The sequence below is a fragment of the Genypterus blacodes genome, unplaced genomic scaffold (genome assembly GCF_046128005.1).
Source record: "Genypterus blacodes isolate CSIRO-AG114 ecotype Tasmania unplaced genomic scaffold, CSIRO-AGI_Gbla_v1 ptg000008l_1, whole genome shotgun sequence".
Lineage (NCBI taxonomy): Eukaryota > Metazoa > Chordata > Actinopteri > Ophidiiformes > Ophidiidae > Genypterus > Genypterus blacodes.
The window spans coordinates 642,431-656,844 of NW_027466822.1; the positions used below are offsets into that span (position 1 = coordinate 642,431).

The following is a 14,414-nucleotide window of genomic DNA, read 5'->3' on the forward strand; positions in this document are numbered from 1 at the left end:
AGAAACCAGAAATAGACCGTCTCTTCACACCTATTACTGTCATCGCTAAACGCTGTAAGTATTCATGAGCTGTTTCCATGGAAACAACAGACACCTGGGGGAAGGTGGGAGGCGGATAAACCTCAAAAGGGTGGGCCAGCCTTCGTCAAGACTGAATCCTTTACGTTCTAACCGGAAACAAAACACTCAGAGGAAGGTTCTAGGGTTTGAAGACACGTAACCCTGAACATCGTAAAGAACATTTCATTCCAGTTTTAGCATTAAGAGACAACAGGAGGCGTGTAGATGAACCGAAGACAATACATTTCCATTCAGATCTTAAGTAACACTAACATCATAACTGATCGCTATGGTGACTCATTCATTCAACTGCCGAAAGAGCAAATTTAGCAGCAGAGACTCTTTTTACAGAATTGAAAGATGAGGAATATACTCTGACATTTGTTTTAGTCATTTTGGTTTGGTTTGTTTTACATCAAGCAAAGGTTCTATCTTACATCAGAAGAACATACTGGACTTGACACACACACACACACACACACACACACACACACACACACACACACACACACACACACACACACACACACACACACACACACACACACACACACACACACACACACACACACACACACACACACACACACACACACACACACACACACACACACACACGGCCGTGATCAGAGCCACAAAATGCGTCGATAACTAACATCAACATCGTTACCTTGATACTAGTTCCATTTCTTTCTTTCACATTGATTTACTCATCAACACTTAACTACATTACAGTGAATTATACAGGAGTATTTTCTGCATTTGGCCCCTTTATTGAGTTTTTAGGGGCAAAAACAGATCCATTTTGCTCTTTGCCTGTGATTATTTGTAACACTGGCACATTAAGAGTAGAACCATGTTTACTTGCATATTCAAACTGGAACTCTACTCCCGATGATTGACCCCTATTGATTAGGGCAATAGATGCATTTTTTTTCTCCAGATCTCATTTAAATACAGTCAGAATACGTGGTATCAGCACACCGCAGGGTAAGAGCGTGGAGACACAAGGCAGCAGCCGCACAGATGACACTGGTCAACGAGCGGACTCTCCCCATACCGACCCATTGCATAAACTCAGTGAACCATAAAAAGCCATTAATTCCATCCATGTACGTGTATGTCTTACTCACAGTTATGCCCTAATTGCATCATGGACGAATAATCATTATTGAGGGCGTGCAGACGTGTTGAGTGATGAGTCAATGACCCGCGACACCCTTCCAAGGCATGACGTGATGATCATTGCACATTACCAACATATCTCCGGAGTTAGGCAGATTGTAGGGCTAAATCACCATAAAAAATAAGGATAGAGTTATAAAAAGGGTATTATGCTGCTGCTATTACCACTCCATTTGCTTGTGCAAGAGCCCTTTTCACAACAGCGGCTTTGGAACGCCCTCATTTAGTTTCATTTTAGCTCTAGTTTATTACATTTGTAAATAAGCAGTTTGAATTACTTTATTATATATACTAGAAGACATTGCTTGAATGAAATTGAAATGATCTGGTATAGTTTGGAGAGAACCTAATGTCACGTTACCACAAGAGTTTATATCTGAACTGTTATGCAACCGATTTATTTTTAATACGGCGACTATGTGCTAATTAGCGGCGGATAATGACATGACTGAGTAAATGTTAATTGTCACAGTTCATCTTCATCGTGTCGCTGCCGACTCCTTGAAGCTCAACAGTGACGTTTAATGATCGGGACATGGATTTATATTTCTGTAATCATTATTTTGGACCCCTGGGAACAAATGGAGATGAATGAGGGAGAGGAAAGTTCTCCTCGGAGAAATGAGGCCAGATAATGAGGAGCTGCTGGTCTCCATGGTGACGCAACAGACTGTGGAGGTGTATGTTTGCCTAAACCCTGATCAATCAACTGAGATGGACAAACTAGAAGGAAAACGGTGATGAAAACACAAGGATAATGTGATGAGAGCATTTAGAAGATAAGACTTTTGTGTTTTGTGTTCGCCCAGAAAGTTTGCACTCATTCATATCCAGCTTAGCAGACATTGTATCAACCGGGAGACATATAAGCACAGATGGGAGACGTACCTGGTCAATGTAGAAGGCTGTCCCAGAGCGGATCTCTCTCCTCTGCTTCAGGTCAGTCTCTGTGGTGTCTCTGGAGAGGGCGACATACTCCACCTCCCTCTTCGTCAGCTCCTGCTCAGCAATAAAGAAGACGCTGGCTGTTTAGAGCGTTTGACTGCACACAACACAACTTGTGTGCGTGTGTGTGTGAGTGCTTACCAGGTACTGCATGGCTATGGAGCGTCTCAGGGGTCCCGGGGGCCCGATGAGAAACACATCCTGCCCTAAAAGATCTTTCTGCATGATCCATCGTAGGTGCTGAGCCACGGTCTGAGGTAAGGTGCCTGAAACTGGCAAACACACACAATCTGTTCCCACTTTCTTCATGTCCTTTTCTACATACGTGTGTGTATTTTGGACAAACATCTAGACCCTCGCAGACACACACAACACATACTGTGTTTGACAGGAACCAGTTCTGGGTTCTTAGGTGTTTTCAGTTGGTAAGAGATGTCGCCGATCTTCACTGTGTCACCTGCAATCACACAGAATAAAAACAAGCACTTGATTTATTGCCTAAATACATAGTCCAGTGGTATAGTGAAGTTCTTTTTTTATTATCACTGGATTTATTTTTGGAGTTTTTGTCTGTGTAACTCGACACCGTTGTAAAAGAGGGTTTTTCCTCTTTGGTCTGTCAAGATGGAATTAAGGTAGAATGAATGAATGAGTGAGTTGCTTGTGTCTGGGCATACCTGGTCATTTAGTGTGACATCATAAATGTGACATCTATCTGATTTGATATGGGATATATTTACATCAGATAGTATAGCTAATATAGCAATATCTGGATCTGGGCTTAATTCCACCTGTTGAAAGTCCACCAAGTCATTGTTGACCCAAGCACTACTAAATGTACTGAATTTGCTATTTTTTGATACATCTACACAGGCATAAACATAAGGTCCTTTGCAGGGCTAATAATGGTAATGTGATGTTACCTCTTGTTGGTGGTCTCTCCTTTAAGCTGAGTCAGCAGGGTCATAAAGGTCAAATCAATGGGAACATGATTCATGGCTGGATGTTTTCCAACATGCACAGTCGTCATACCACCTCTTTCGCTTGAGGCCACTTTCGGCCTCATGCTGTTTCTGTATCTTGACAATGACAACATCGGCTGACTGACTACCAAGCCGGAAATTCTCAACCATTACATTTCACATTAACAAAGCAAACGTGATCACTTTGCAGAATTAAGAAGGAAATGTATGAGAATGAGTAGGAAAGAAATGAGGCTCCTTTCTACTAAAATATTACATTAGTATTTATCAATTACAGGTCGAATTTCAATTCCTGGTCAGATCATTGCCTTTGAATCATTGCTCATATTTTTGTTATTTTAAATATTTCTATTTCTTTTAGCATCTTGGCTTTTTCAACTCCTAAAAACAAACTATTTTCCATCTAGTTAATGGACATATCCTAGTTCCGTGGATCATTTATAGATCCTCAAATGCACCATGTACTTCTGGATAGCCTATATCATTTATTAAACTCACATCTCCGGTTGCTAAATTAACATAAATATTCCTGTGTGGGTGAACAGTGTGGGTGACTGAGGAGTCTGTTGATATTTAATCATGTTTATCTGAGTTGGCGTGCCTGACACCTTTGACACAGTAACAATAAAAACACAGCATACCACACTGCCTGGTTGAAATGATGCAATAGATTTAGACTGAATTGATTAAAAAAGTTTCTACATTTTAATTCATTTAAAGTGTTTCTCCAGGATAAACACAAGACAAACTTTGAAAACTATAACTGTACATATACAGACAATGAAACGACAGACTTGGGCTAAACCTGAGAGGCAATACTAAGTTTATTCTGTGGTTAATAATGAGGTAAAGAAGGAGTAAAAAAGATGCTGGATTTCTAAAAGAATGAATCAAACATGGTAAGGGGGACAATAATCACACATTAATCAACACAAAGACCCGAAGAGGGAAAGTACAACAACACTTATCATATCTGACACGACTTAATCTTTAATAAAACCGATGCATTTGGGCATTGGGCCTTTATATAATGAGCTGAACAGTCAGGTCGAGGTTAATAGCTACAATACTCTATTTTACGTGTCTTATCTACTAACATACAATATGGCAAAACGTGTTGAAGTTGATGTCAGATTGCTTCATCCCTCCCTCCGTACACGTGAGGCAGCGTTTGAATATAAACATTTGACATTAAAATATGTTTATTTGTGGGGTAGCGGATTTCATAACTTTGGCTTCAGGTGAAAAGAAGAGACGAGAGGGACTCGATCACCTAAGAGTCTGTGAGTGAACTGTAAGCTAATCATCATCGCTTGGTTCGCGGTCATGCTTGTAGCAGCTAACTAGCGTTTTACTACAGAAGTGCGTGTGTAAGTCAGTACCAGCTGCTAGTTCTGCCTTAAACCTTGACATGTAAACACTGAGTCTTGTCCCGTCTGTGGTGTTGTGGCTTAAACACGCCGGTTACCTGCTGACGTGTTGAGAAGTTTGACCTCATGGCTTCTCCACATCCAGCCGTCTCTGCCCAGCACAGCGCCCAGAATGTTCTGCACTCTCCGCGCAGCCACAGCCGCGGCGGTGCTCCCGCTGCATAATATCTGTGGGTGCATGTTCAAACTATATAGCCCGCAATCCAAACATGGCCTAACAGTGAGTCCAGTACGCCTGTGGTAAAGCTTTCCTCAAGGTTGCCTCATTTTGGTCCCATCGCGCCTGTCAGTGCGTTTGGGGAGAGACGGAACATAATAAAAGGGGGACAACTAGGTCCTCCACTTAAGTCTTCCGTAGTGAAAACACATGTGAGGTCAACAGTTCCGCCAACGTACAAATAACTGTTTCTATCTTCAAACGATTTCAATCAAAGTTCTATCAAAGTAAGTATTTGAATTTGAATTACATCTCGGCAATACACTAAAATAATATTAATATTGTCACAATTGTACAAGCTGCTCAGATATTAACCTCATATCATTTAAATGTGCCTTAAAGGATGCTTTACAACACAGTTACGCTTCGAGAAAAGCTATGTTTTTATTTGTTTTTCTGTTTCTCTTAATCCTAACTCACAGCACCAGCGTGTTGTAAGTTTTTTTGCATCTTTACTGCTACAGTTTTTGTCATAGATCAAAGTTTCCCCATGTTAATGCGTCAATAACGTGCTGTACTTTGTGTGATGTTGCAATTAGAACAGATGTGTTTCTACAAGATGGTTGTCATTAGCTGAGGGTGACATATACTGAAACTGTACGGACTGTAAGGCCACAACCAGCTCCCATAAATCAATTGAAATGAGGAGGAAATTAATATTCATAAGAGGAAATGTGTGTTGTAAATGTGTAAAATCCCCAAAAAACGACCAAGTGGAATGACGTCACTCCTGTACACATAGCCGTACTCTCATCCGCTGGAATTGCCCGTCGTCTCCTCCGTGGGTTTGACATTTATCACGTGGAGCGCGGAGGCTCATCCCCCGGCAGCGGAGCACGCGGACAGGAGCGGAGAGGAGCGCGGACACGGAGCAGCATCCATCCCGGCCCGGCGCACAGGAGACTGCTGCTGTGATTAGACGGGCTGTGAATTCCTCCACATCTCTTGTTCTTCATCTTCTCCTTCTTCTTCTTTTTCTCCCCGGAGCGCACACACCGATCCATGGAGGAGGTCTACCATTACATCCGGAGCCCTGCTTGGGAAGAACTGGTGAGTGAAATTCAACACGCAGGGCAGTTTTGATCCTTTTTGCGAGCCCGGCTGTGATCCCCTCAGACCAGGGGGGTAGTTATTGTTATTACCTCCGGATTATTGTGTGTGAGCTCGCACTCATCTAGCGTCTTTCCAATCGTTGGTGTGACATTTTCCCTGTCATGTTTTCTCAACCGCGGTGATTAGTAGTAAATGTATTGAATTGTTATTCCTTTCATGCATGCTTGTTTTGCTGAACGAAAACATAAACACCGTCGAGGTGCGTTTGTGTTCTGTAAATTGGAGTTTTTTTTAAATAAATCCCCAAATGTCTTGTTGTAAATTTGCTCAAATGAATCGATTAGTAGACTACGAGCACCTCTTCTCCTGTCCAAGTTACCGCTAATATTCAGTCGAAGTCAATCTTACAAGGACACCGTTTCCACACGTGGGAATTGATCCTGTTTAAGTAACATTTTTTTTTTTTTTTAACATTCTTGATGAAAAATCCAACGAACTATACGAGCGCCTGTTTAATTGTATAAGTATGCGGGGTGCTTATAACTTGTAAATTATTATATTGATAATATCCTGGGGTACAGGTGGTATATTGCGTATAACTAATGTGTATATTTTACGAAAACAGTGAATGGGCAACGTTACTCTTTTTATTTAACATTAAAACCAATGAAGTCGTAAATGAAGTCGTATTTTAGGCGGATGCATCGGTGGTGTGAAGCAGCCGCTAGGGTCTGCCAAGCCATGGACATGTCCGCCGGTGTGCGGGGTGCATGAGGCGGACTCGGGCTCGGGCTTGGGCTCGGGCTCGGTCTCGGTCAATGGGTCTCGGGTCTCCAGCCTCAGCTTGGACCGTCCGTGCAGGCTGGGCTCCATAAACACCAGCCAACAATCGGGCTTTTATACGCCGTAGAGCAGAGCGAGCAGAGCCCATCCCCACCACCGATCCGCGACATGCTCCGTCCCCTGTGCGTGTCTCATCAGCCCACACACACTTCAGCCAAACACAGCGCTCTGTCTCACACAAGCACGAAGAGATGACAGCGAGGAGAGACGCGTCCCAGCTACTGAGGAAGGGAGCGGCGGAGCAGGCACAGAATAACCCCGAATGGTCTTATTCCTCCTCACGACAGGAGCCGGAGAAAGGGCCGGCGTCCGCGGCGGGGATCCATGCCCATGTGGTGGGCGCAACCGCCGGCACCGGCGCGGCGGAGGAGTCGTCGGATAGCGAGGCGGAGCAGGAAGGCCCCCAGAAACTCATCCGGAAGGTGTCCACCTCAGGACAGATCCGTAGCAAGGTAAGACACCCGCGTCTCTCCCTTCCCCTTCCCCCCTCATCCCTGTAGGTGACTCGGATTGATCGTAGTGAGATGTGTCGCTTATGTGACTGCCGTTGGGAGCAGTGTCCAGCTCTGTGTGATGATTGGTGTTCACCTGCTGATGTGTCCTTGAGCAAGCCTTGTGATGAGATGATCAGCCCGGGCAGCAGTTACAGCGTTTAGTCCTGATCGTGTCTGAAGCTCCAGTCAAGCTCAGCTGCTGTGGCCATGTTGTTGTTGCGTGTGTGTGTGTGCTGTGTGTATTCAGGATCAGACATAACGCACGACTCTGATTGTCAACAATAATCTTAAATATTCAACCGCTACTTAGAATGAAAGGAGTGATTTAGCATCTCCGCACAGGCTGGCAGTGGGAGTGTGAGGTGAGAGGAAGGTGGGCTGTGAGATTTTCACAGAAGCTCCTCCAACCTGTTGAGCTTATATGTGCATGACCCATAATGGTATTTCAGTGTTTTTATTTTAAGAATTCCTTTATTCATTCATGAATGCTCACACATGTCCCGTGTTTGGTGTTTCTGTCTCCTGTAGTCTTTATATTGTTGACATTTCTAAAACAGTGATCACCATATAATTACAGTCTCAAATCAATTGTATGAAACAAACCAGTTTGCCGGGCCAGCCGTGGACTGTGAGCTGTAAAGGTGTGTGTGTGTGTGTTTGTGTGTGTGTGTGGGGTGGGGCAGTAAGTGGATGCTTTGCTGATCTTTACCTCTGACACATAAGCTGGACTGGCCCACTTTACCTTTAATACTGTAAATGAGTTCCCAATGGATGCACTTAATTATTGACTGCCCCGCTAAATAATGCAGGATGGGGGTGTTATGCAGTACATATGGGGACTTGGGGCTCAGGGGTGGGTGACCATATCTCCCTGTGACATGAGTAGTGCGACATTAAAGCAGATTATTATAGACTCATGATCAGTTTGAGAATATTAACTTCAGCTGCAGTATTAGTATGTTGCACTGTCAGCCAGAGGACGATTGCATAGAATGTATAGAGCCAACTGATGATCATGGTTGGTTTTGTGCGCATTCAATTGTTTGTCACTCACCTGTTGCCTCTAAAGTGAAGGCTTTTGGAGATGCGGTTAAAATGGAGATGTAACTCAAGTGGATATGAGACTTCGTGTATACTAGTGTGACTCCACTGATGTAAACAGAAGGGATGCTAATGGTGCTGGCTGGACGAGAGCCCAGAGAGATCTCATGAGCTCTTCAGGGCTCTGGGACTGCGGGCGACATGTCACACAACACAGTCACTTCATGCTGTCTTGATGACAGCCGCATAAAGGACGTCTTCTGCAGTTGCCGTCAGTGTGCACAGCCGTGTTGACATTGCGCCAACAAAACCCTCATCCAGTGTTGTTAGCGTGTAGGTGCGTGGGTTTTCCTCTGTCAGCCTCTGTGTTACTAATGGATCACGCAGGCACTGACTCACTGAGTGTTGTTCCACCTGGCTGTTTGCTCAACCCTGGACTGCGTGTGTGTGTGTGTGTGTGTGTGTGTGTGTATATGTGTGCATATGCATGTGTACGTTTGTACATCACATTGTCTATGTCCACCCCTCCGTGTCCTCTGTCTGCTGTGTCTCTGGTTCTCTGGTTGATTGCAGACAGCCATTCTTCTCTTATTGGCTGACTCCACGGAAATGTCACCTGATCCAGCGCTGATTTGGCTGAGGAGGATGTTGAACACCAGTGTACACCACAACAAATACTATCACCTCAAATATGTATTAATTTCCCCCCCATGTGTGGATCAGTAACATGTTCCATAACTGATTTGCGTTCACGTTTGAGAGATTTACTAAGGAAAATATTCATCTCCTTCCCCAAATCCCAACAAATTCTGAATCTTGATAATATCTTTGGCAAACAAATCTCAACTGCTGATCCAAAATGGTAAACAATTAAATTATCTTTGTGATCACCATCCCGGAGAATCAACCTATATCTGTTTAAACTTGGGAGTAAGTGTTGGTGTAAGATTGGCTGCTGTAGTGATGAAGTATATCCTGGTCTGCTCTTTTGAGGCTTTCCTCGTTGGTGACCCAGAAAGTAATGAGATGTGACCACACACTGAGGGAGCTGTGACAATTACTCAGCATACAATGGCATCAGAGGCTGTAGTTTGATCTCCTTGCCGCAGATAGTGAGTTTGAAAACAAGTCCTTCGCTCTCTTCTCCCACCTTCTCTCAAAGGTACAGGGTGTGCATAGAAGCTTTGGATTGCTGTAACAGGAACTGGGGTCGCTCTCCCAGCCACACACACACACGCTCATTCACCTTCATTGTATTGCATTTGGTTTCATTCCATTCCACAGAGAAACACATGGCTATAGATCGAGCAAATCAATGTCCTGACTAGCCTAACAAACTCCTTTGTGAGAGACATTATGAGATTGGGGTATGTTGTAAGAAAGACAACGCTGGAGAGAAGCGACTCCTGCTTTCTGAAACTGTAGCTACAACATGTCACCTACACCTGCGTCTATAATGCTCACGTTCAGAAATACTCCATCATCATGTACCGTGATCTTATTTGGCACAGAGGCAATGCAAAGAGGAGTGAGAGCCTTTGGAGTTTCAAATCTGTAGCTGAATCTAATTGAGGTAATTACCTGGAAATTGCAGGCCTCCACAGCATCACACTTAACGTCCCCTGAACCCACTTGACAGATGTAAAAAAAATACCCATATGCAGTATGTGGTCCATTTCTACAAAGGATGCAAAAGACAGAGGAATTACCCGTTTCCAACTACTGAGTTGTAATTTTCCCATCACCATGGTGACACTTGTGTGTGGTGAGAGGGGGAGGAAGGGTACATGGTTACAATTACAGTCAGCAGACAGGGCAATATTCCGAGAGAACTACAAGAGATGAGGGTGGGGGTGGAGGGTTGGGGAGGGGGTCGGATGACGGCGATGGCAGGGACGGAATGGAGAGATAAAAGGGAGACGCGGAGACATGGAGCACCAGTCTCTTAAAGACGCAATTGTTCTGTCTCCACAATCAGCCCGGTCTCATTCGGAGATGGTGAATGATTGGGTAATGGAGGCAAATCAGAGCATGACTGAATGGAACAATTGTTGAATGAGACAGACCGCTTCCCTCTGCAGCCAATCGGCATCCGCTAGCACTTAAGCCCGATAAAGGATAAGCAGTTTTCTTTATGGACTGGACAGTTCAGTGTTCAGTTGAAATAACCTGATGACCTTTGCTCATCTTGTGACAGTCTGGGAACACTTGGGACTGTCATTTTACGGTATGTGTGTGTGTGTTTGCAAGACTTGTGTGTCTACAAATTCGTGCAAGCGTACACCTAAATGTCATGTCTACGATCTCCCGTAAGATCTCAAGAAGTTGCATTCGGGCAGATGAACGATAGGATCTTTGTCTGCGGCACCACAGGGAAGCAGCATAGATGTACCTTCCCACAGTAGCATCACTGTAGTTATTATACCTGTGAGAAAGAGCGCCAGTGAAGGTTGAGTCTATCCTCTTTTGGAGCCATTATAGGGAATTAACTCACCAATGAGATTCTTGATTCATCCCGTTGGTGAGTTAATTCCCTATAATGGCTCCAATAGAGGATTAGATCACGTTCCCACACTTCGTCATGACGGTTTGGAGCTCAGAAACAAGATCTTTGTCTGTGTCGTGCTGGTTATCTGAACTAGTTCCGAATCAAGCGCAAAGTGATCTATTGATTGGTCTAGAAATACTGAAGGCTACACGTCTGTGGTTCACATGAAATTACCAGCACAGCAAATCAATGATGAAGATGTAAAGAAGGTGGTGACATAACACACATTTCCCACACCATCTTCAGATGAATAGACCCTGAAGCAGAGTTCCCCCACCGCAAAGGTCTCTGCAATCAACATCACCCTGATTGGCACCAGGTCATGGAAATGGAAAGTGACACGGATTTTCAAAAGAACAAATTCTTCTGACATTCAAATGTGTCCACAGCATTTAAATCCCAATTTAGCCCAAATTAGCTGCCCTGTATATATTTAAGGCTTACAGCATATTTTTAAACAGCTCTTTGCCTTAATTCCCCACAAAATAATTAGGCTAACCAGAGAAGGAGGTGAAAAGTCAAGCAATTTTCATCAAATTAATTAGATCGGAACCCCTTGTGAGACCCTGGACGGACTGCTAATTGGTTGAGGCAGTCGGACTCCAGTAAGGTGAGCGCGTGGAGTGAATAAATGAGTCCACGGGAGTTTTTGGTGGCTTGTCTTTTCACGCGATGGAGTCGTACATTAACGAGCTGTGTGGCTTTGACTGACTGCCTCTGTATCATCAAAGACAGGATGTAAGGCTGCTCTGCTCGTGTAGGGAACTCCTGCTCCTGCTCCTGCTCTTATCCACCACTCACAGCTGCTGGACTCATTTGAACTGCCTGTGCCTTTGTCCATTGTGTAGATATGTGTGTGTGTGTGTGTGTATGTCAGTTCATTGGCAGCCCCAGCTGAGTGTGGGTGTAAGGTACACGGTGCTCAGGTTACTCATTTCTCTCTGGCGCAGGACTTGCTCGGAGTTTAGCAGGCGAGAGGAGCCCGAGCACCAGGAGAGCGGAGTGCCTATTTATAAATCACTTCTGGCCTACTTGGCAACAGGAAGGAGATGAGGACTAGGAAAGGAACTATGGAGGCCAAGGAGGGACAAACTCAAAAACTAGAACATCCAACTAGAGCAAAGTCACTAATGTTGCTCAAGCTGGACAGAGAGTAAAAGTTACACTTCTGACTTTGGAAGCTTTGAAAGTTGAAGCCGCTGTGCGACTTTGTGTGCAACAGACACTTTAAGCTGTAAAACAACCACCTGATTGATTTCAAGACGATGGAAGTTATCATTCCAACCAAAGTTGTGTTAAATGTCTCTGCATAAGTCAGAACCACAAGAGCATTTTCAGTTTCCATGGATCCTTGTCGGTCCATCTACAGGCTATAGAAGCTGACGGGTAGACGTCAAATATTCCAAAAGCCTATAAAAGCTCCAACTAAAAAGAAATGTAATGATGCAAAGGGATTGATTGCAATGTGATGTTCATGATGAGTTCAATCCTAATATTGATTGCAAGAAAGAAAACATTTCCTCTGTCTCTTGTGCCTCATCTATCTGTGTTTGTGTGTGTGTGTGTGTGTGTGTGTGTGTGTAGACTAAAACAATCATAACAAGCACTTTACTGATTCAAATCCGTCAGAAACGATGCAGTCATGGTTCTTTCCTGCACTTTTACACCAGAGCACTTATGCAAATCTCACCGCACTTAATGCAACTTAATACGATTAGACCCACACAGAACTCTCAGCACCACAACTCAGCCTGTGCAACAGCATCCGGTGCAATGACTCAATTTCCCGACTTTCAGCGTACAGTAGCTCAGCCAGAGTGTGTGTGTGTATGTGTGTGTGTGTCAGAGGGTTATGGGTCTGTCTCGGGAAGTCATGAGTTGAACGTGAAGCTTCTCAGTCATCCTTGTGTTCGCCGTCTGATTGGATTAGCCGTCCAAACAGCTGATTGGACAACCGACTCGAATTGTATCTCGGTGTTTCTGCGAGTTTGAACGTGTTTGCATGTTTAAAGTGTCGCTTCTCTCGGGAGCTCACTATAGCCATCTTGTCGTGTGTTTCCACAAACAACAGGATTTTTTTTTTGTTGCACAGGAGACCCCTGAAGGCAACATTTAACCTCCACTATGTGACAGAAGCCCAGCGGTTTAGAATCAGGAGTGGAATCTGTGTGCCGTGTCTGTCCTCGAGTATTCCAAAGTATCGCAATCCTTTCCCAATCCTTTGCCGTCACAGCCGAGCGTCTGAGGCCTTGTATGGTAGTCAGGATTGAGGTATTCCACCTTAATCCACTGCAGGAATGTTGTCTTCATGCTGTACCTACGTAAAGGGAAACAGGCAATTTACGTGGACAGACAGCTGCCTCACCAAATTCAGCGTGTCACAACTTCCTCTTTGTTCTTTCCCACATCTTCAAACACACCCACAAGAATCGCATGGGAAGATTCCTGTTGATGTTGGATTAATCCTTAATTATGTGGATCGTTAAGCTATTTTGGTCATTCGTAGTGAAATTGTCCTAGCTCTGACTTTCCAGACAGAGGGAGGTGGGGGCGGTGTACGGCCCCCTGCACTGTTTGTCACCTGACCTCACTGCTGAAAGCAAAAGAGCTGCAAAGTCAAAGTAACTGTTCCAAGAGGGAATGCATGCCCTTCACCGAGTGTGACATGCTAGTGAGCGTGTGTTTGTGTGTGTGTGTGTTTGTGTGTGTGTCCACAGCGAGGCCATATTCTGCAGCAGTGTTTTCTGTGTTTAAGTTGACACAGCTGGTGGGCAGGATGTCAGCTCCAGGCCTGCGTCTCTGTTTGTAATTCTCCCCTTAGAGAACAGCCTTCCTTTGCTATAAATAGCCATTGCATGTGTGTGTATAAATGCATGTCTGTCTGTGTGTGAGTGTGTGTGTGTGCCCCACCTCTCTTCTGTGTGCCCAGTGAGACTGATCTTCTTCCACACAGCATTTCCATCTGTGTACCGTTTGTGTGTGTTTTATACTTTTTCCACATCCACTGTTCCGTGTCTCCCTTTATTTGCTCGGTCTGTTCCGCGTGGGTTTGTGTGGGTTTATGTGTGCGAGATGATGACAATGACGACGACGATGCGTGTGTGTATGTGTTCGATTTCTACAGACACACGGATGGGTTCCATGTTATTTTCACTCTACTGCTCTATCTGCCACTGTCAGCTCTGTTTCTGAGCATCTCTCTCTCTCTCTCTCTTTCTCTCTTTCTCTCTCTCTCTCTCTCTCTCTCTCTTCTCCATGTGTTATGTAGCAGTGAGGGATTTGTTTAGAACCATGAAGTATTTCCGCTCTTACGTTTATTAGGTTTGCGCATACGTGAACCGGCTGCAACTGACCCCCAAACTAAACTCCAGAGCCGTTTGTTTCTGGTGTGAGCGTGACTTCATTCGTATGTCAACAGTTGATAAACATCTTTAACATTTTATAGTCTATATCTCAGTTTATGCTGGACAAAGTGTGTGGAGTTGATAAAGTAGAGAAGAGAGGAGCTCCTCCTCTTCGTCATGTGAAGTGCATCCAGACATAATCTAATTCACATCTGATTACCTCGCCACTTTTCACCACTTAATGATTATAAACTTTCATATCAAGACTTTA

At 44.3% G+C, this 14,414-nt stretch overlaps 2 protein-coding genes across 4 annotated transcripts in view; one reads left to right on the forward strand and one right to left on the reverse strand.

Moving 5' to 3' along the window:
• vwa8 (von Willebrand factor A domain containing 8) overlaps positions 1–4,901 on the reverse strand; it is a 52,571-nt gene extending 47,670 nt beyond the window's left edge. For both annotated transcript variants that reach the window (XM_076155425.1, XM_076155418.1), the window contains exons 1-4: positions 4,642–4,901; positions 2,570–2,647; positions 2,332–2,462; positions 2,134–2,244 (exon numbers count right to left, since the gene is read on the reverse strand). In XM_076155425.1, the coding sequence (XP_076011540.1) occupies positions 2,134–2,244; positions 2,332–2,462; positions 2,570–2,647; positions 4,642–4,783 (462 nt within the window). In that variant the 5' untranslated portion in view covers positions 4,784–4,901. The remainder of the gene's footprint in view (positions 1–2,133; positions 2,245–2,331; positions 2,463–2,569; positions 2,648–4,641) is intronic.
• Positions 4,902–5,582: 681 nt separating this feature from the next.
• The window catches only part of dgkh (diacylglycerol kinase, eta), a 48,294-nt gene continuing 39,462 nt past the window's right edge, over positions 5,583–14,414 (forward strand). The window contains exons 1-2 of one of the 2 annotated variants that reach the window (XM_076156972.1): positions 5,583–5,870; positions 7,004–7,168. In XM_076156972.1, coding sequence (XP_076013087.1) covers positions 5,823–5,870; positions 7,004–7,168 — 213 coding nt within the window. In that variant the 5' untranslated portion in view covers positions 5,583–5,822. Of the gene's footprint in view, positions 5,871–6,907; positions 7,169–14,414 lie in introns of those variants that run through there. The other variant, XM_076156961.1, reaches the window with a different exon arrangement.